Raw genomic sequence first — 22,661 nt, forward strand, 5'->3', positions numbered from 1 at the left:
TGATCCCACACAAGTGCCAACTTTAATATTAAAGAGTGGCCAAAAGCCAGTCCTGATCTGCACTGACTTGGTCTCCCCTCCCCACCAGCCATCATTTATTTAAGGGCTCTGCATCCAGATCACCTGTGTGTATTTGGTATTTGAGCCTCTTTCCCATCCTTGGTTAAGGGATGTGCAGGCGCTTTGATGAATGGTTTGAGAGGTTGGGCTAGCTCCTCTGCAGCATACTTCTGAGGAAATGCAGCTCCATCAATTCCCACAGAGAGACTCCAGCATGAATCACAGACACAGCCCCTCCTCCAGCCTTTAAGGAAGGGCCTTTGTTCTCTCCCCAGTGGCAGAGGCATACCCAAGAGGTTGTGCTATATCAGGAATGACCCATGGTCTTTGCTGACACTAACAGGTCCTGAATTTGAAGGGCAGAGATTTGAAAGCAGTCTCACTTGGGGGGTGGCAAGTAACACACACAACGAACAGAGAAACACCCAGACATTGCAAACGCCAAGGGTGGAATTCACTATAGGTCTTTACTACTATTTATAGTGCAGGAGAAGGGCCAAGATACTCACAGACATGGAAACGTCTTTGATACCAAGAGCCACAAGAATAAAGCAGGAACAAAAACACTTTGAAATCTCAACACCGACTGGCAGTGCACTCCAGACAGCACAGCCTCCCATAAAGCAGCAGTGACCTCATTACTGAGTCCACGCGACTCCAGCAGAGTGCCACTGGAGTGAGAAGGGCAGGTACAGCACTAGGAGCCACTAGCCAAAGACATATCAGCAACACCTCACGCGTCCAAGTGTCTTGGCATCAAGCTGTAACAATGTCCAGTTGGCAGTGACAGCTAGCCCAGTACACACGTCCCATACACAAGAGACGGGGGATGTGGCTGATGTTTCTGTCCATCACAACTGGACAGATTCCCACCCCACCCTGATGGAAAGTGGGGAGAATTTCAAAGGCACAAGTGGTCATGAGGTGCCTAATTCCCACTGACCATCCATGGGAGTTAGGCATCTACATCTGTCTCTGAAATTCTCCTCCTAAGCTTCTAGCACAAACTAAGCCCTCCCTGACCCTGATCATGGCTCTTGCACACATAAAGGCAAACTGGAAATTCAATTAGCAGCTCCTTTATTCACAGTGTATGGGAATCAATGAGACTGTAGTCAGAAACAGGGGGCAGATTGCAGAGCACAAGCCTGCAAAACACAGCAGGTGACAATAAACAGCTATCCAACCTGGACATTGGTTCACCATCTGGACTGTCCACAAGCCAGAAGAGATTCCGCTGGAGTCACTGCCCTGTCCCAATTCAGTGTGGCCAGTGCATTTGTCTGCTTGGATATTTGGTGTATTTTAGTACTGCAGAAAATGGGAGCTGCAGCTGCCTTTGACGAAGTAACAGCCTCAGAGCTCCAGGGCAGGGAGAGCTCCCAGCACATAGCTCTGCTATTACACCCCAGATTGTGGAGACCTCACAGCTCTACCAACATCCCGGAGTCCTCACCTGACACCACCCTGCTATGCCAGCCCCGGCCCAGCTCCCCGACACATGAAGAGTTCTGCCAATTCACTCCCATTATACCTCCAATCTCCTTCTGGTCAGAGAACAGCCACTCCTTTGGTTAGAGTGGTGTTAGGAGGGGGGCCCAGGGTCTTCTAGGGAGCAAGACAGACCAGTCTCCCCACTGACCAAAGGCACAGCTATCCAGGTGCAGATGTTAATCCATTAGGGCACCTAGCGATGGTCCCCCACTAGCCCACATGCCAAGCAGCCTATCCCTCTCAAGCTGTACCCAACAGAAGCGCTGCTGCCTTTGCCTATAGGGCCCAGACTGCTGGGAAGGGCTCCCCATTGTTTGAGGCCCACGGCAGGCCATAAGAATCAAGCCGGTTAGAAACTGAAATGGAGAGGTTTCAGAGTAACAGCCGTGTTAGTCTGTATTCGCAAAAAGAAAAGGAGTACTTGTGGCACCTTAGAGACTAACCAATTTATTTGAGCATAAGCTTTCGTGAGCTACAGCTCACTTCATCGGTATGGCATCTGATGAAGTGAGCTGTAGCTCACAAAAGCTTATGCTCAAATAAATTGGTTAGTCTCTAAGGTGCCACAAGTACTCCTTTTCTTTTTGTGAAATGGAGAGAAGAGCCCAAAAGGGCAAAGGAAGAAAAAGGGTATTTTGAACCGATGCTCCCCAAGGAAGGCCCTCCAGAAACGCTTCTTTATTAAACTGCTCCACGCTACGAAACTCCAAGTCTGATCTATCCCAGCCAGCCATGCAAGCGAGGGAGCCAACATGGCCAGCAGGCTCGTTTTAGTTCAGGTCAGTAGTGGCTGCTGGTAGAAGAGAGAACCAGCAGGCAGCTGCAGTGGGGTGCCAGATCCTTAACTCCACTGCAGAGATCATTAAACATCTTTGGCCCTGAACAACGATTACTGGGTTTCAGACATAGGCTGCTCTGACCTCACCCCACCACAACCTTTTCCACTCCCCCTGGCCATCACCTGGTGTCAGCACCCTTGTCTGGAGATGCCCAACAAAAATTCACAGGCAGCTCAAGCTTTGCATCTCTCTAGAGGGTAGAGTTACCAGATACAGGAACAAACGGCAGGGCAGCAAGAGACTCTGGAAGGCTTCCAGAGCACAGTGAAGAAGCTGGAGCATGAGGAGACTCACTCGTAAGGGCTGAAACAAAGGGGCCACATTATCTCTTTGTAACACGCCATGTGTCACTCAGTAGCTTCACTGTACTCCCAGCTTCTGCAGTCAGGAGCGAACACAAGCCAGAGCTGGGCATGCACATCTGCAGCTATTGCCAGTACAGAGTGGCTAACACAAAGCAGACAGCTACGAAAGCTTCTCTACGCTTCTCCCTCTGCCACGCTCCACAGACAAACAGCCTCTAAATAAAACCAGCCATTCATTCACCACTCTTCTGCCCTTTTTGTCTGAAGCCAGGTAAGACTGGTTAAGTTGCATTTAATTATATTCTTCATGTGCATCTACGCTCCTGGCTGCCCCAAGACTGGTTCTTTCATTCCTTACTATATTCAAGAACAAGCATTGAAATAAGTCCAATATTCTTATGAAACGGTGGTTACACACCCAAAGTAGTCCTGACAAGGAAGAATTACGGGTGTTGAGTGGGGCAGTGATTCTTAACCAGAGGTACGAGTGCCCCTGTTGGTACACAAAGGTCTTCCAGCTGGGTACATCAACTCATCTACATATTTGCCTGGTTTTACAACAGGCTACATTAAAAAGCACTAGCAAAGTCAGTACAAACTAAAATTTCATAAGACAATGACTTGTTTATACTGCTCTATATACTAGATCAGTGTTTCGCAACCTGGGTCTGCAACCCCCAACGGGGTCACGGGATGGGTTTGGGGAGGGTCACAAGTGTAGGGCCAGTGTTAGAGGGTGGCAAGCAGAGCAAATCCCCAGGGCCCCGCAAAGCTAAGCTAAGTTACATGCTTCAGCCCCGAGGGCAGGGCTCAGACTTCGGCCTGGGGCTGTAATCAGACTCCTGAAAGGGGTACAATAGACTGGAAAGGTTGAGAGCCACTGGAGCGGGGGAAATACAGAATCCAGACTTTGGCATTTTCAGCTACTGGTACTAACCTTGCAACCAGGGTAACGATTTCCATCATCATTCTGATCTTTTAGAGGATATGTCATTGTGGCCTCACCACAAGTCATGATCTCTAAAGGTGGTAGATAAACAGTTTATGAAGCAGTCTCCCAGCCTAATGAAATTCATGCTGCAGTTGTGGGCCTATCTGCCAGATGAGAGAGACAGAAAAGGAACCCCAATCATCATATTGTGGGGTTCGCTATTTGTTCCCTATCAGGAACTTCCATAGCAAGCCTGTCTCTGTATGCTCAAAACAGTTTCCAGCCCAGCTAGCTCAGGCTGGTAGCTACAGAATGCCATCATAAGGCAGAGAACGGGACTATCCAAGTCTGGAATGCAAGCTTGCCTTGCAATTGTGTTGATGTACAAAGCAGAACAGAACACAGCTCATTCTTCTTGGTCACTGACAGCAAGCCACACCAAAGTGACCCAGGAGACACCTTGGGAGTAGGTAAGTGCAGAAAGAAGGGGACACTCAGAGTCTCCTCCAGTTCAGAGCTCCACATCAGCCTCTGTATTGTGCCACCAAGTTACATACTGAGCTCAGTGCTCACAACCCTGGTCTCCTGGAGAAACATCTCCTCTGCACACAGGATGCAAGAGTGTGTTGGGGGTGGGACAACACAACTCACTCAGCAATGCCTGCCTCAGCTCGATTGGAAGGAACCAAGGCAGCATCTAGCAGTTGGCCTGGCGACGGGTCACTGCAAGCTCTCTTGCCAGCACACCGGTGAGAGTTGGCATCTCTGCAAGCATTTAAAGGGTCAGCTGCTATGTGAGACAAGAGTTTTTAAGCAAGCTGCAACAGGCTTTGGGGTCGCTTTTGGATTCATTAATGAACGTGGAAATCCCTGCCTTTTATCGCAGCTCCCTTCAGATCCCCTACAAGTCACCGCACTATGCTCAGAGTAGCCCCATATGCTACTTCCTCAGAAGCACATCACACTGGACTGTCTGCATTGCCAAGTCACACAGGATACTTAGACACTGCAGCTGCGAGCGAGCTGTTCAGCTCAAGCAGACAGCCTCGCACTATAGCTGGCCATATGTACTGGAGCTCAGACTCAGCTGGGCGGGTAGGTTCATGCTTGGGTAACTAGCCCAAGATGCCACTGGTGCCACAACATCCACACAGCTATTTTTAGTGTGCTTGCTCGAGCCCTGTCAGTGTGATTCTGTGCACCTGGACTGGGAGGCTTCTGTACCCAGAGAAAGTGAGCAGCACTTTACACAGCCACTAACACAAGCAGATAGTAACTGGCTCCTGACCAGGATCCTCCAGAGATCCTGGTTGCTGCCACCCAAACTCCTGCATCTTGCAGTCTGTGCCCAGTAGATGCTGGCTACACAGGTGTCACCCAAGCTCTTGGATTACGATTACGATCTCAGAATAGTGCAGGATAAGCAAAGGTCCCAGCAGTCTCCTCTTGAAAACATCCACTGCCAGTGGTGCCTTAGATACACGCTATGGGCTCAGGCGATACCGAGCATCTTGAACTTCCTCTCTCTTGGCTGGGATCTGGGTGCTTAGCACCTCACAGGACCAGCCCTCGGCACTGCAGGAACCAGCATTGGGAAGCTGTCCAGTTTTGAGAGGGGGAAGGACTGGTTTTTCCTCTTTAGTGTCCCGTCCCCCACCCCCGCAGGAAGCCTGCTAGGCCCCCAACCCAACACACATCAGCAGAGTAGCACAGGAAGCCTGCGGGCTCTCTCTTGCTTTGCCCAAAGGAAGTGGTGCGCAACTGCACAAGGATCAGGTGGTGTTTTTACAGAGTCCAGGCCACCATGATCACTGGTGATGTCAAGGAACTATGACGTGATTGGAATAACAGAGACTTGGTGGGATAACTCACATGACTGGAGTACAGTCATGGATGGTTATAAACTGTTCAGGAAGGACAGGCAGGGCAGAAAAGGTGGGGGAGTAGCACTGTATGTAAGGGAGCAGTATGACTGCTCAGAGCTCCGGTACGAAACTGTGGTAAAACCTGAGTGTCTCTGGATTAAGTTTAGAAGTGTGTGCAACAAGAGTGATGTAGTGGTGGGAGTCTGCTATAGACCACCAGACCAGGGGGATGAGGTGGATGAGGCTTTCTTCCGGCAACTCACGGAAGCTACTAGATCGCATGCCCTGATTCTCATGGGTGACTTTAATTTTCCTGATATCTGCTGGGAGAGCAATACAGCGGTGCATAGACAATCCAGGAAGTTTTTGGAAAGCGTAGGGGACAATTTCCTGGCGCAAGTGCTAGGGGAGCCAACTCGGGGGGGCGCTTTTCTTGACCTGCTGCTCACAAACCGGGTAGAATTAGTGGGGGAAGCAAAAGTGGATGGGAATCTGGGAGGCAGTGACCATGAGTTGGTTGAGTTCAGGATCCTGACGCAGGGAAGAAAGGTAAGCAGCAGGATACGGACCCTGGACTTCAGGAAAGCAGACTTCGACTCCCTCAGGGAACAGATGGCCAGGATCCCCTGGGGGACTAACATGAAGGGGAAGGGAGTCCAGGAGAGCTGGCTGTATTTCAAGGAATCCCTGTTGAGGTTACAGGGACAAACCATCCCGATGAGTCGAAAGAATAGTAAACATGGCAAGCGACCAGCTTGGCTTAATGGTGAAATCCTAGCGGATCTTAAACATAAAAAAGAAGCTTACAAGAAGTGGAAGGTTGGACATATGACCAGGGAAGAGTATAAAAATATTGCTCGGGCATGTAGGAAAGATATCAGGAGGGCCAAATCGCACCTGGAGCTGCAGCTAGCAAGAGATGTCAAGAGTAACAAGAAGGGTTTCTTCAGGTATGTTGGCAACAAGAAGAAAGCCAAGGAAAGTGTGGGCCCCTTACTGAATGAGGGAGGCAACCTAGTGACAGAGGATGTGGAAAAAGCTAATGTACTCAATGCTTTTTTTGCCTCTGTTTTCACTAACAAGGTCAGCTCCCAGACTGCTGCGCTGGGCATCACAGAATGGGGAAGAGATGGCCAGCCCTCTGTGGAGATAGAGGTGGTTAGGGACTATTTAGAAAAGCTGGACGTGCACAAGTCCATGGGGCCAGACGAGTTACATCCGAGAGTGCTGAAGGAATTGGCGGCTGTGATTGCAGAGCCCTTGGCCATTATCTTTGAAAACTCGTGGCGAACGGGGGAAGTCCCGGATGACTGGAAAAAGGCTAATGTAGTGCCAATCTTTAAAAAAGGGAAGAAGGAGGATCCTGGGAACTACAGGCCAGTCAGCCTCACCTCAGTCCCTGGAAAAATCATGGAGCAGGTCCTCAAAGAATCAATCCTGAAGCACTTACATGAGAGGAAGGTGATCAGGAACAGTCAGCATGGATTCACCAAGGGAAGGTCATGCCTGACTAATCTAATCGCCTTTTATGATGAGATTACTGGTTCTGTGGATGAAGGGAAAGCAGTGGATGTATTGTTTCTTGACTTTAGCAAAGCTTTTGACACGGTCTCCCACAGTATTCTTGTCAGCAAGTTAAGGAAGTATGGGCTAGATGAATGCACTATAAGGTGGGTAGAAAGCTGGCTAGATTGTCGGGCTCAACGGGTAGTGATCAATGGCTCCATGTCTAGTTGGCAGCCGGTGTCAAGTGGAGTGCCCCAGGGGTCGGTCCTGGGGCCGGTTTTGTTCAATATCTTCATAAATGATCTGGAGGATGGTGTGGATTGCACTCTCAGCAAATTTGCAGATGATACTAAACTGGGAGGAGTGGTAGATACGCTGGAGGGGAGGGATAGGATACAGAAGGACCTAGACAAATTGGAGGATTGGGTCAAAAGAAATCTGATGAGGTTCAATAAGGATAAGTGCAGGGTCCTGCACTTAGGATGGAAGAATCCAATGCACCGCTACAGACTAGGGACCGAATGGCTAGGCAGCAGTTCTGCGGAAAAGGACCTAGGGGTGACAGTGGACGAGAAGCTGGATATGAGTCAACAGTGTGCCCTTGTTGCCAAGAAGGCCAATGGCATTTTGGGATGTATAAGTAGGGGCATAGCGAGCAGATCGAGGGATGTGATCGTTCCCCTCTATTCGACACTGGTGAGGCCTCATGTGGAGTACTGTGTCCAGTTTTGGGCCCCACACTACAAGAAGGATGTGGATAAATTGGAGAGAGTCCAGCGAAGGGCAACAAAAATGATTAGGGGTCTAGAGCACATGACTTATGAAGAGAGGCTGAGGGAGCTGGGATTGTTTAGTCTGCAGAAGAGAAGAATGAGGGGGGATTTGATAGCTGCTTTCAACTACCTGAAAGGGGGTTCCAAAGAGGATGGCTCTAGACTGTTCTCAATGGTAGCAGATGACAGAACGAGGAGTAATGGTCTCAAGTTGCAATGGGGGAGGTTTAGATTGGATATTAGGAAAAACTTTTTCACTAAGAGGGTGGTGAAACACTGGAATGCGTTACCTAGGGAGGTGGTAGAATCTCCTTCCTTAGAGGTTTTTAAGGTCAGGCTTGACAAAGCCCTGGCTGGGATGATTTAACTGGGAATTGGTCCTGCTTCGAGCAGGGGGTTGGACTAGATGACCTTCTGGGGTCCCTTCCAACCCTGATATTCTATGATTCTATGATTCTATGACTTCCTGCAGCTGTTCCCCATACTCCTGCTTGGCCCTCCGTTTCCCTTAAGACATTCATCTTTGCAGAGGAGCAGTTGATCAGAAGAGTTTGGAGGGGGATGGTGTGAGCAGTCAGACTAGCCGCAGGCAAGGGAAGGGGTGGGGTTCACAGCACTGCACACCCCAGGCAAAGACTCCAGAGGAGGAAGGAGCAGACAGCCCCTGAAACTCCTCCAGGCACATTCCAGAGGCTGGGCCTGTTCACTCACACTCTGGCACAAGGTATGACAAACAAGCCGCTCTGACTGGCTCACAGGCACAACAGCAGCATGCCAGGGAGTGAACAAGCTTCCGGAGTTACTTTGGCCCCCCAGCACTAGAGTTACTGCAAGCCCCAAAAGCACCCGGCAGCAATCCACTCAGGCACTTCTCTTTGATGATGCAGCCACATCATCAGCCTGGGAAGACAGCAAAGGTACAAGAAAGTATTGCTTCGGTGTGCCCCATCACACTCACATCTGACAATGGAGAAGGGACCCACTGCTTCTGTTTGGATCTGGAAGAGTGCAGCACATGTCTCCCCTCAGCAAATGGGCAACTTCTACTGCCACCAACACTTAATGGCATTCATCTCTTTTAAACAGTCACTTTCAAAGAGGAGGAGTATACTAGCAGTTAGAGCAGGGAACTTGAGTCACGGCTCCTGGGTTCTACTACCAGCTCAGCCATTACCTGTGCTATCGTGGGCAACCTATTTCACCTCTCCATCTGCAGTTCCCCAGTCTTTTAGACAGGGTTAAATCCTGCTAACCTACCTCACAAGGGCACTGAGGAATACAAAAAGGGAGTTGGGGCCTAATTCTGACCACACTTATATCCGGGTAACTCAAGAGTAAACCCACGGACCTCAGTGGAGTGACAGGGATGCTAAGTGATGAGAACCAGACATCTTCACCGCAGTATTTTAAGGAAAGCCAGACCTTGGGCTGTCTGTTTTACAATGTTCCTTTAGCCTTCCTTTAATGTGGTTTTCAGCAGGTGAGTTAAGCTTGTAGTCTCTTGTACATTACTCATGAGCCTCCATGATCAGAGATGTTGGCTCAAATCCAGTGAGAAAAAGCTGATGCATATTTGTTTAGCAAAGGGAAAAACACAAATTGTTTATTGGACACATCTGGAGGCTACCACAAGTTAATGGCAGGTTAATTAGCCCTATCTTGTGGTAGCCCACTTGGCTACTATGGTACCAAGAGATTTGTTCCCCATCTCAGAGATATTCATTAAATGAGCTCTCTACAGCCTGTCTGGTTTGGCACAGAGGAGACGAGACGAGACCTGTGGGAAAAGGCACTCTCTTCCATGGACTCCAGTGGGCAGAGTTGTTGGAGGTGGGTCAAGATCAGACCTTTGATCCTCCTTCAGACCTGTAAGCCCCAACAGACAGCTAGCAAGAGTGACAGGCACCATGCCAATGTACGGTGGCCCAGGTACAGCCCCCCAGACATTTCCACTAATAAAGTGGAATTCCTGGTGGTGACTGTCTCCTGACTTTGAGACACTCTTCTCTAACTCTGGCTATGGGGGCCAGCAGAGGGAGAGGATGATTGGTTATATTTATGTACTGGAGATCTGTACAAGCCAACCAAAACAGCTGCACTCTAGGCTCATCAGCAACTTGCTGACCGGCAAGTCAGAACAAAGCTCTCTTTTTGTGACTGGGCTGGTTTCGGGTCTTGAGTCAGAGGGTTCAAATGCAGGCCAGGATCTTGGAATAAGTCACTCAGCAGCTATGAGAAAGCTCTGGGACCGCAGGCCCCACCACATCCAAGTTCTACCACTATAGCTCATCATCCTGTGCCTGCTATCTAGCTGTACGGAGCAGGGCTAGAGGGAGAATATGCTCTTCCGATACAGACATGCACATGCTGGGACTCTCCACTTGCCTTCTAAAGAGCCAACCAAAAAACACATACATGTTCCTTTGCTTTGCAAGAGATCTAGAATCAGCAGCTTCCTGTATGTTGGGCTTTCTACCAAACATGCCTCCACCCTGATCTTGGTCTGTCTCCTCCAGAAACCCTCACTCAGGATGCATATAGTGCACATCTGTAGCCCCTCTGTGCTGTGGTGGGAGAAGCTGCAGAGAACCCATTGGTTCACTTTGCAAATACAGGTTGGAGACTTTCACAGCAAGAATGTGTTTAAATGGCTCAACTGCTTACAATGCCCAAGACAACAGTTTAACCACTCTAAAACCTGTCACATATAATGTGTGTCCCATCAGAGCTGATGCATAGAAAGTTTATGATACTCCTAACAAGACACAGCAAACCAAAACACAAATGGCTGGGCATCTCCTGAGATCAGCAGAGGGGTATCATATAAAGTGATCTGGCTTTTCAAGGAGCTTCAGACCTTCAAGGACTGGGAACTCTGGGGCTGCTGCTGGTGGATTTTCCAGATGCATTTAGGGCATTTACATCTTGTGTAAGTCTCACAACTTCCTGTGATGAAGCTGGGTGGGTGGGGGGAGCATCAGGATGACATGGATTGAGGTACACATGCCCAAACAAGGCTGGGGATATGCCAGCCAGCCATACATTCCTCATTTTACTGTGGCCCTTCATAATTATGTATTAGCACTGGCTTCTGTGAAAAAGCCTAGGGGAGTTAGTTCCTGCCATTTGTTCTCCCCCACAAAAAACCCCAAACAAATCATCCTCTACTCTCTATCTTATGAAAAGCCAACATCCTAAAAGCAAATCCACACGTTATAGGAGACTTTGTGGCCTCCTAATCAAATGAAGCATAAGAAAGGCCATAACCACCAAATAAGACCATGACTTTCCAATCACAGCTCCAGTTAAAAGGACAACCACGGTTAACTGGGGAGCTAGGCCACCCTAAGGAAACCCTCTCAGTAAGGGGAATTCATTTTAGTAAATAATGGAGGCTCCTTCCCTAAGGAGAGGGCATCCAGTCTGACAAGAAACTCTAACCAACCCATTCTCAGGGTTGTTTTACAGAATCATTCTGTCTGCAGTCTCTTCACATCTCTCCTAGGAAGATCTAAAGCAGAGGTGGGCGAACTACGGCCAGCAGGTCACATCCGGCCCACGGGACCATCCTACCCGGCCCCTGAGCTCCCGGCCAGGGAGGCTAGCCCCTAGCCCCTCCCCCACTGTCTCCCCTCCCCCGCAGCCTCAGCGCAAAGCGACGCCAGCACTCTGACTCACCGCTCCTGCCAGGCGGCGCGGGCGGCATGGCTGGCTCTGGCATGGTAAGGGGGTGGAGGATCCCGAGGGGCAGACAGAGAGCAGAGGACGGTTGGATGGGGCGGAGGTTCGGGGTGGGTAGGGAACGGGGCAGGGGGCTGGAGTGTGGATAGGGGTCAGGGCAGTCAGAGGACAAGGAGCAGGGGGAGGTTGGATGGGTTGGGAATTCTGAGGGGGGCAGTCAGGAGGCGGGAAATGGGAGGGGGCAGATGGGGGTGGTGGCCAGGCTGTTTGGGGAGGTACAACCTTCCCTGCCCGTCCCTCCATATAGTTTTGTAACCTTGATGTGGCTCATGGGCCAAAAAGTTTGCCCACCCCTGCTCTAGAGGCTGTTAAGAGGTAGTATTGTCCCAGTGTCACTGTACCCGAGAAATAGCAGTACAACAGAGGCAGCTGTTCAGTAAAAATAGCCTGTCTCTTCTGAGGAGCATGCAGAGTGCCTAGCACAACAAGGAGGCTCTGATCTCATTTGAGGCCTCTTGACACTGCTGTAATATAAATAAGATCCTCAGACAATAAGTTGTGTTCTGCAAGGAGGGAACATCCTCTGAAGGTTCCTCCTTGTAGAAGCAGATTAAAATCTTTTCTAACAAAGGACCAAGTGCATGCGTTTCAGTCCTAAATGGATTCTGAATGTGGTTGGATGTATCAGCAACTCCCCCTGTTCTCATTCTCAAGTCCCACTGACAAATGAATGGTAAAGTCACCCAAGCCAATATCAAGGCTTCTCTCCATTTACCAAAACTTTGTTGTTTCAGCATTTTCACTGTGGCTAACAGGGGAGTGGTTTTGTTCCAGGCAGCAGCGAGACCACAGAGGAAGAGGGATTGCAGAGGACAATCTATTGTGGTGTATTGAATTTCCCTCCCGCACTCTATTCTAACCATGGACAACAAAAGGCTACAGTAGCCACATAGCTTGCTTCCCCCTCCCTCAACCTGCCCCTTACAAAATTCCCCACAGACCTGTCCGCACATGGAAGATATGGGAGGTGAATACCAAAACAAAAATCAGACAAGTTTCCATTATTAGTTTTTTTTGTGCTCCAGTTTTCTCCTCTTCTCAGTGGCAAAGGGGGCACCCACCACATTGAGGGTTATTGGCTTAGGCCAAACAGTGTAATGTACTTCTTAGAACAGTAAAAAGAACAAGGAGTCCGGTGGCACCTTAAAGACTAAAAGATTTATTTGAGCATAAGCTTTCGTGGGTAAAAATCCCACTTCTTCAGATGCATGGAGTGAAAATTACAGATGTAGACATATATATACTGGCACATGAAGAGAAGGGACACCCTTCTCTTCATGTGCCAGTATATTTGTCTGCATCTGTAATTTTCACCGGACTCCTTGTTGTTTTTGTGGATACAGACTAACACGGCTACCCCCTGATTCTTAGAGCAGTGGTTCCCTAACGGGTTCGTGAACCCTTGAGGGTTTGCAAAATGTTACAGGGGGTTCTCAGGAAAAAATTCCCTAATGGTGGACAGAGCTGTCCCTAGGAACCCCGGGCAGCACATGACCAGCAGCCCAGAGCCCCTGGACTTCCAAGAGCTAAGCAGATCAAAGCAAGCATATTTATCACACTGAGGAGATTTAAACTTCAAGATTCCTTATAAGAAATGGAAAGGGAGGTGGATATTTTTTGCTGTTTTTAAAATGAAATAGGCAGCTAGTATTGTTTTTAAAATTATTATGAAGAACAAGTTTAAGCCTTGTTGTAACAGGTGTTGTTTGCCTGGACTGCTCAAGACCTGAATGCTTGTGTAGGAGGAACTGATACTCCTTGATGAAACATAGGAGCCTTGTCTTATAACAGGCTTATTCAAAGTGATACAAGCTACGAAAGTGAGATCTTGGAAGAGTGTTGCACTTTTCATGCAGTATTTTTATTACATTAATGATAATTAATAATAGAGTGTAATAAGCATGTCATAAAAACAAATTTTATATTTCCAAGATCACTGCTTTTATAAATTTATACTCAGGTGAAGAAGAAAAATCCCTGGAAATATTCATTTTTAGGAGGGGGATCACGAGACTTGACATTTTAGTGAAAGGGATCCACAGGTTGTTAATATTTGGGAATCAATGTCTTAGAGTAAACCCACAACATCCTACAGGACCCTGAAGCAGACACCAGAGAGACCAAATACCTAGAGTTTCACACAGACAGCAAAGCATTTCATATGCAATTTTTAGAGGGCAGTAGTAAAAGCATAATAGTAAAAACAATGCGACAGTGATACACGTGGCCTATCACTTGCAGAACACAACTTATTGAACAATTCAAGGCTATTTGATCTAGACTTTGCTGACAACGTCTCTCTTATCAGTGAAGATGCCAAGGGACTACAAAAATGCACATACCAAGTAAAAGTAGTAATGGAGAAGATAGGTTTGAGATACATTGCAAAGAAATGTAAAGTCATGTTAATGGGGACAGAAATCAAAACTGAAGGTGAAACTGGAGAAGGTGGACAATTTTATGTATCTTGGAAGTACCATCAGCCAAGGTGGTACTAGTTCTGAGGAAAGAGATGAAGAAGAAGAATCGGGAAGGCAAATGCTGCATTTGAAAGACTCAAAAACATCTGGCAACTCAAAAACATCTCCCTCAAGACAAAATTGAATGTGTACAAAGCAATTGTTATCGCCATCACAACATATAGCAGTGAGACATGGCAACTTACCAAGAAAGATACACAAAAGCTGGATGCATTTCATCACAAATGTTTGAGAAGAATATTGGGAATAACAGAGATAGGAAGACGAATGAAGAAATCAGAAAAACTACCCTCTCACAAATAATCTACAAAAGAAGACATCAGTGGCTGGGACATGTGCTGAGAATGGAAAAAGAACGCTTACCAAATACCGCCCTTGAATGGAAGCCAGAAAACGTAAGAAGAAGGAGAGGAAGACAGCAAATAACATGGAAACTAACAGTTCTGAATGACATCAAGCACCTCAACATGAAATGGGAAGTTTTGGAGAGAAGGGCAGTTGACAGGCAAGGATGGCAAATGTGGGTAGCCCAGTGTGCAGCAAAGCACAGGATGGATTAAGGTCCGAGTAAAAGCACAAACCTTCACTAATTCACACTAACGACTGGGAGACCCAGGAGGTTTTTTTAAATCCATTTTGCAAATTAGCTAGTAAGCAAGAAAACATTTCAAAAATTCAGATTCTGCCTCGCAGAGAGAGGCTGAGAATGGTAGCTTAGCTCTAATTGACCTAGTGCCATCACATACTACAGTATTCTTGATAGCATTCTCTGTATATTCTGCACAATGAAGCCTTAGGAATAAAACCTTTGCTGGGAGGTGCAAATCAGTGAGATTCTACTGCAAGAATGATACTTTGCATTTCTATAGCAGCTTTCAGGCCTTTTCACAAAATGCCTTACAGAAGTATCTTCTTTTTAAAAACAGAGATGGAAACTGGAGGTAGACACAGATGACGTGTCTTGCACAAGATCATACATCAAGACCGCTAGGAATAGACCCCAGGAGTCTTAACTCCCAATCCTGTGCTCCAGCCACTAGACTTAACCCAGATAATCAGGCAGGCAGTAAACAGCAGTAACTGTGCTTGTGGCACTCAGCAATCTAGGATTTTAACTCAGGACACCAGACAGCATCCATCTGAGTGGCTGCAGCAACCCCTATGGATTGGGAGGAGTGGGAAGCAAGTCCTGTGAGTCTTGCTTTGTACTCAATTCCCCTCTACTAGGTTTTGCTCCCTAGTCTCAAGCCCCTCTTGAAATGAGGCATTTCCCCCAAGATGTACTGAGATTCCCAGAACCATGTCACATAACAAGAACATTTACAATAGTCAGGAAGGGGGCGGAGGGGGAGAGAAGTCCCAGATTGTTCCAGGAAACAAGACAACATCCCTGAAATGACTTCATAGCAGGGAAAACTCCCACCTCTTCCCCTGTCCCAGGCCAGTAACAATCCCACTGGAAGAGCCAGGTTCTTTCCATCCAGCCCAGTCAATGGAATGGTTCAAGAGTGGAGGTCAGGAATGGGAGAGGGAGCTTCCTCCCTTCCTTCAGCCTAGCAAATTTCCTGTAGTGGTGCCAAACTGGCTCCCCAGCCTAGTCAAGTAAGCCAGACAAGCCATTGCCTCTCTCATTCCAGTTGCTCCAGGGCATCATAACCATACCAGATGGTTGGATAGGAAACCCCCTTTGGCCTCTTCTCAGAGGAAATGAGAAATTCCTACTTCTCGTTTTCCAAGGTTCCCCTGATCCTCTCTTCTCCTTCCTCTTGTCTGAGGACATCTGGACAATAAGGACTGTAATCAACCCCCTTTCACATACGATACCAAAACCCAGCTCAGTCCTTCCAAGCCAATGGCTTAAACTGTAGTGACTTTACACCTGCCTCAGCCTACTTTCGTCAAAGTTGCTAGACCCACACTTGACACTTCTAGAAGGCAGATCAATATCCTCTCTCTAGGAAGCCTCCCCCTTTCTCCTGCCATGAGACAGACCACAAGAGTTAATGCCAGCCTCAACTCTTACACCAGGCACTCTAGGAAGGTAAAGGGCAGGCATTGCCTTGAGTCAGGTGTGGCCCACGTGCAGTTCTATAACCTAGGCAACCAGATCATCCACTTTGGGGAGAGCCCCTAGGGCCCAATCTCTCCGAATTAAAGAACATGGCTGCAACCTGCTCCTTTCCAGCTCAGGCCAGTGTGCCCCTCGGGCCCCCAGTGAGCTCCAGCGGATCCCGCGTTTCCTTACACAAGCCCGAAAGTCAACTGCCCAAGCCCCCTTCCGGCTTCCCGCGCCGAGGCAGGAGGAGACCGGCGGCCTGCCCCGTGCGAAGCCCGATCCCCGAACCCAGCCCGGCCGCGCCCCCGGGACTCACCGCTGTGCGCGCTGAACCAGCGGGGCGCGATGTGCAGGGGCAGCGCGTCGGCGAGCGAGGCTCGCGGGCCCAGGTACAGCATCCCGTCTCCATGGCGACCGCCTCCGGTCTCCTGGTAACCGTCACCAGGGGCGTAGGCGGAGTCTGCGCCCGCGCCGCCGCCCGGGGCCCGCTCGGGGTCGCCCGCCGCCCGGGCCGCCGCGGCGTACAGGCCGAAGGGGACGCCGCCGGCCGCGCTCGGGTCCATGCCCATGCCCGCCACCGAGCTGACCGAGCGGCTGCGCAGCCCCATGGCGCCGCCGCCGGCCCGGTAGTGCCCGAAGTGGGGCGGCCCCCCGGGCGGGGGCACGGCGCTGTCGTCGGTGGAGACCCCCGGGAAGGGTCCCCGCGAGCGGGCCGCGGTGCTCTGCTTGCCGCCCATGGGCGGGCCCGGCCCGGCCTGCCGCCGCTCCGCGCCGCCCGAAGGAGGGCGCTCGGCCCCGAGCCCCTGCGGACACCCCTCGGCGGGGGAGGGGAGGCTGACAAAAAGGGAGGAGGCGGCGACGGCAAACTAGGAATTAAAATTCATCCGCGCCTGCGGCATGTCCCCGCCAAGTGCCGAGAGGCCCCGGCCGCTCGCCCACAGCCGCGGCGGGAGGAAGGGGAGACAGCAGGCAAGGCCCGCCCGCCCGCCTGGCGGCTAGCCGCCGCCGGGACGATCTGCGCGCGCTCCCGCAGCGAGGCTGGCTCAGCCTCCGGCCCGCTCAGGCCCGCAGGGGGCCTTGCCCATGGAGCGGGGCCTCCCGCCGCCCAGCCCGGCCGCCCGCTGGCCTCCGCCCCGGGCCGCTCTCTCCAGCGGCGCCTCGCGGCTGGGGCAGCGAGACAATAGAGGCTGCCAGGACGCATGCGCCCGCCTCCCTCCGCCCCCGCAGCCCGCATTAACCCCTTCACTGCCAGCCCCCATCGCCGGCTCGGCGCCTTCGGCGAGGGGGCGGACCGGGGAGCGAGGTGCGGTTCGAGATGCGCTCTCCGGGGGGCGCGGCCCCACCTTCCCCTGCAGCGGGGACCTGCCCCTGCTTCCAGACCCTGCCCGAAAGCCCGCCTCGGGCGCACGCTTCGAGTCACCATCAAAGCGGGCAGAGACTCGGGGCTGGGCGCTGGGGAGGGACGGGGCTGGGCGCTGGGTGCTGGGCGGACAGGACTGGGCGCTGGGGGTGCGCGGGGCTGGGTGCTGGGCGGACAGGACTGGGCGCTGGGGGCGGTCGGGGCTGGGCGCTGGGGATGAGCGGACGGGGCCGGGCACTGGGGATGGACGGGGCCGGGCGCTGTGGATGGGCGGACGGGGCCGGGCACTGGGGATGGACGGGGCCGGGCGCTGGGGATGGGCGGACAGGGCTGGGTGCTGGGGGTGCACAGGGCTGGGCACTGGGGGCGGTCCAGGCTGGGCGCTGGATGCTGGGCGGACGGGGCTGGGCGCTGGGGATGGGTGGACAGGGTTGGGCGCTGGGGATGGATGGGGCCAGGTGCTGGGGATGGGCAGACAGGGCTGGGCGCTGGGGGTGCACCGGGGTGGGCGCTGGGGATGCGCAGGGCTGGGCGCTGGGGATGGATGGGGCCAGGTGCTGGGGATGGGCAGACAGGGCTGGGCGCTGGGGGTGCACCGGGGTGGGCGCTGGGGATGCGCAGGGCTGGGCGCTGGGGATGGGTGGACAGGGCTGGGCGCTGGGGGTGCACGGGGATGGGCGCTGGGGATGGGCAGGGCTGGGCGCTGGGGATGAGCAGACGGGGCTGGGCGCTGGGGATGGGCGGACAGGGCTGGGGGTGCACAGGGCTGGGCGCTGGGGAGGGACGGGGCTGGGCGCTGGGGGTGCGCAGACAGGGCTGGGCGCTGGGGGTGCGCAGGGCTGGGCGCTGGGGGTGCGCGGAGCTGGGCGCTGGGGAGGGACGGGGCTGGGCGCTGGGGCAGCCGCAAGCCTCTGCTGCCGGTTATAATGATGTGTGAAGCTCTGGCAGTGTGCTCGGTGTGCTCTCATGGCGGAACAGTCCGGGGTCCATAGTTAAGGTTGCACCATAGATTTCAGTTTATTATTAATTTCACAGTATTGCCTAGAGCCCATGGCAGAGATAGGGATCCATTGTGCTAGGCATGGTACAGACACATAATACGAGGCAGTTCCTGTCCCAAAATGCTTACAGCATTCAAACAGGCAAGACAGACAAAGGAAAGATTAATATCTCCATTTTAAAGTTGGGAAGCTGAAGCACAGACAAATGAGTGGCTTTACGCATGTGAGTGACCTGGTTCGTTGACTTCAGTGGAACTGCTGGTGTGATTACATTTATGCAAATACACATGCATAACTTTGCAGATTTTTGGAGCAGAGACTGTCTGTATTTTGCAGCAAAGAGTTCTGAGGCACCTTATAGACTAACAGACGTATTGGAGCATAAGCTTTTATGGGTGAATACCCGCTTCTTCAGATGCATGTAGTGGAAATTTCCAGAGGCAGGTATAAATATGCAAGCAAGAATCAGGCGAGGGATAACGAGGTTAGTTCAATCAGGGAGGCTGATGCCCTCTTCTAGGAGTTGAGCTGTGAACACCAAGGGAGGAGAAACTGCTTTTGTAGTTGGCGAGCCAGTCACAGTCTTTGTTTAATCCCGAGCTGATGGTGACAAATTTGCAAATGAACTGAAGCTCAGCAGATTCTCTTTGAAGTCTGGTCCTGAAGGTTTTGTGCTGCAGGATGGCTGCCTTTAAATCTGCTAGTGTGTGTCCAGGGAGGTTGAAGTGTTCTCCTACAGGTTTTTGTATATTGCCATTCCTAATATCTGATTTGTGTCCATTTATCCTTTTATGTAGGGACTGTCCAGTTTGGCCAATGTGCATAGCAGAGGGACATTGCTGGCACATGATGGTGAAGATTACATTGGTGGACGTGCAGTTGAATGAACCGGTGATGGTGTGGCTGATCTGGTTATGTCCTGTGATGGTGTCGCTGGTGTAGATATGTGGGCAGAGTTGGCATCGAGGTTTGTTGCATGGATTGGTTCCTGAGTTAGAGTTACTATGGTGCGGTGTGTCATTGCTGGTGAGAATATGCTTCAGGTTGGCGGGTTGTCTGTGGGCGAGGACTGGCCTGCCTCCTAAGGCCTGTGAAAGTGAGGGATTGTTGTCCAGGATGGGTTGTAGATCACTGATGATGGGTTCGAGAGGTTTTAGCTGAGGACTGTATGTGATGGCCAGTGGAGTTCTGTTGGTTTCTTTCTTGGGCTTGTCTCGAACCAGGAGGCTTCTGGGTATATGTCTGGCTCTGTTGATCTGTTTCCTTATTTCCTCGTGCGGGTATCGTAGTTTTGAGAATGCTTGGTGAAGATCTTGTAGATGTTGGTCTCTGTCTGAGGGGTTGGAGCAAATGCGGTTGTACCTCAGCGCTTGGCTGTAGACAATGGATCATGTGGTGTGTCTGGGATGGAAGCTGGAGGTATGAAGGTAGGCATAGCGGTCGGTGGGCTTTTGGTATAGGGTGGTGTTAATGTGACTATCACTTATTTGCACCGTGGTGTCTAGGAATTGGACCTCCCATGTAAATTGGTCTAGGCTGAGGTTGATGGTGGGGTGGAAACTGTTGAAATCATGGTGGAATTCTTCCAGGGTTTCCTTCCCATGGGTCCAGATGATGAAGATGTCATCAGTGTAGCGTAGGTAGAGAAGGGGCGTGAGTAGACAAGAGCTGAGGAAGCATTGTTCCAGGTCAGCCATAAAAATGTTGGCATATTGTGGGGCCATGCGGGTGACCATAGTGGTGCCACTGGTCTGGAGGTATATATTGTCACCAAATTTGAAATAATTGTGCGTGAGGATAAAGTCACAGAGCTCAGCAACCAGTTGTGCTGTGGCATTATCAGGGATACTGTTCCTGACAGCTTGTATTCCATCTGCGTGTGGGATGTTTGTGTAGAGAGCCTCTATATCCATGGTGGCTAGGATAGTGTTTTCTGGAAGATCACCAATGCATTGTAGTTTTCTCAGGAAATCAGTGGTGTCACGGAGATAGCTGGGAGTGCGGGTGGTGTAGGGTCTGAGTAGAGAGTCCACATATCTGGACAATCCTTCAGTGAGAGTCCTAATGCCTGAGATGATGGGGTGTCCAGGATTTCTGGGTTTGTGGATCTTGGGTAGTAGATAGAATAACCCCAGTCGGGGCTCTAAGGGTATGTTGATTTGTTCCTGTGTTAGTGTAGGGAGTGTCCTGAGCAGATGGTGCAGTTTCTTGTGTATTCCTCAGTGGGATCTGAGGAAAGTGGCCTGTAGACTTTGGTATTGGAGAGTTGTCTGGCAGCCTCCTTTTGGTAGTCAGACCTGTTCATAATGACAACAGCACCTCCTTTATCAGCCTCTTTGATTATAATGTCAGGGTTGTTTCTGAGGCTGTGGATGGCATTGCGTTCTTCATGACTTAGGTTATGAGGCAAGCGTTGTTGTTTTTCCACAATTTCTGCCTGTGCACATCAGCGGAAGCATTGTATGTATAGGTCCAGACTGTCAGTTCGACCCTCAGGAGGAGTCCATGTGGAGTTCTTCTTGTGCTGTTGGTGGGAGGGTATCTGTGTATCAGTGCGCTGTTCAGTGTTATCTTGAAAGTATTCTTTGAGTCAGAGATGGCGAAAGTAGGCTTCCAAATCACCGCAGAACTGTATCATGTTTGTGGGGGTGGTGGGGCAAAAAGAGAATCCCCAAGATAGGACAGACTCTTCTGCTGGGCTGAGTGTGTATCTGGATAGATTGACGATATTGCTGGGTGAGTTCGGGGTACCACTGTTGTGGCCCCATGTGGCAGGTACGATTTTAAACAGCTTACAGTCCTTTTTTCCTTTGTAGAGAGGTGAAGTGTGTAATGTAGATCTCCTGTCTTATTTTAGCAAAGTCCGTTTGTATGAAAGGTTGGTTGTTTATGAGAGTCTCCAGGTCGGAGAGCTCTTTTTTGATGTTTTCCTGTTTGCTGTATTTGTCTGTATTTGCTGTTTGTCTGTATTTTGTGTCATGCACACACAAAGCACACTGTGTCAGGTCTTAATTAAAATAATAATGCATCCAGACCATTGTAAAAATGTCCTGTCCTTGTGCACTTCCTCCACTCTGCTGGAGATTCTAATAGATTTTATTGTAAGGAAGTTTTTCTTGATAGTCAGCCAGAAAGTTTCTATTTGAATTCATCCCATTATTACTCTTAGGTCTTATGTTCTTTGTAATACTTGAAATAATTCCTCTCCCTTCCTGTCACTTACACCATTCAAGTATTTGTAGATTTTTGTCATGTCCTCCCTTTGTCCCTGATTGTGCAATTGTCAGTAGGGTGCCATGTGGATATAGAGGTGTACTCTATATACATCTCATTGCAGAATTTGGGGCCTCAGATTGTGACACACAACCAGGAAAAAAAAAAGCAGTGACTTGGTGATTTGATATGGTATGATTGAGTGAAATTATTTTACCTTTCTCAGATTCCTTATGTGCAACAGGGCTAGATTGAAAAAATCCCAAATTAGCACTAGTAGGACCATTTTAGAATATTAACACGAAATAATTGTTACAACCTTATTTACTTTTCAGTATTTTTATTTTTTGGTTAGTTTTTGCATTTTACTTGGCTTCCACTATGAAAAGAGACTACTCAATTTTATTTAACGTTATTTCCTAGTTACAGGTTTCAGAGTAACAGCCGTGTTAGTCTGTATTCGTAAAAAGAAAAAAGAAAAGGAGTACTTGTGGCACCTTAGAGACTAACCAGTTTATTTGAGCATGAGCTTTCGTGAGCTACAGCTCACTTCATCGGATGCATAGCATATCGTGGAAACTGCAGAAGACATTATATACACACAGAGACCATGAAACAAAACTTCCTCCCACCCCACTGTCCTGCTGGTAACAGCTTATCTAAAGTGATCATCAGGGAGGGCCATTTCCAGCACAAATCCAGGTTTTCTCACCCCCCCCCCCCCAGACACACATACAAACTCACTCTCCTGCTGGTAATAGCCCATCCCTCTTTGAAACCTCTCTTTATAATGCGCATGATAATCAAGGTGGGTCATTTCCAGCACTAATCCAGGTTTTCTCACCCTCCCCCCACCACCTTGATTATCATGCGCATTATAAAGAGAGGTTTCAAAGAGGGATGGGCTATTACCAGCAGGAGAGTGAGTTTGTATGTATGTCTGTGGGGGGGGGGTTGAGAAAACCTGGATTTGTGCTGGAAATGGCCCTCCCTGATGATCACTTTAGATAAGCTGTTACCAGCAGGACAGTGGGGTG

General features: G+C 50.2%; 1 protein-coding gene across 3 annotated transcripts in view; it reads right to left on the bottom strand.

The window, feature by feature from the left end:
- ZNRF1 (zinc and ring finger 1) overlaps nucleotides 1-17,093 on the bottom strand; it is a 103,473-nt gene extending 86,380 nt beyond the window's left edge. Inside the window, exon 1 of one of the 3 annotated variants that reach the window (XM_074968310.1) lies at nucleotides 16,367-17,078. In XM_074968310.1, coding sequence (XP_074824411.1) covers nucleotides 16,367-16,787 — 421 coding nt within the window. In that variant the 5' untranslated portion in view covers nucleotides 16,788-17,078. Of the gene's footprint in view, nucleotides 1-16,366 lie in introns of all 3 variants that reach the window. The other 2 variants (XM_074968309.1, XM_074968308.1) reach the window with 2 other exon arrangements.
- Between the last annotated feature and the right edge of the window lie 5,568 nt (nucleotides 17,094-22,661).

This window comes from Natator depressus, chromosome 12 (assembly GCF_965152275.1).
Source record: "Natator depressus isolate rNatDep1 chromosome 12, rNatDep2.hap1, whole genome shotgun sequence".
NCBI lineage: Eukaryota > Metazoa > Chordata > Testudines > Cheloniidae > Natator > Natator depressus.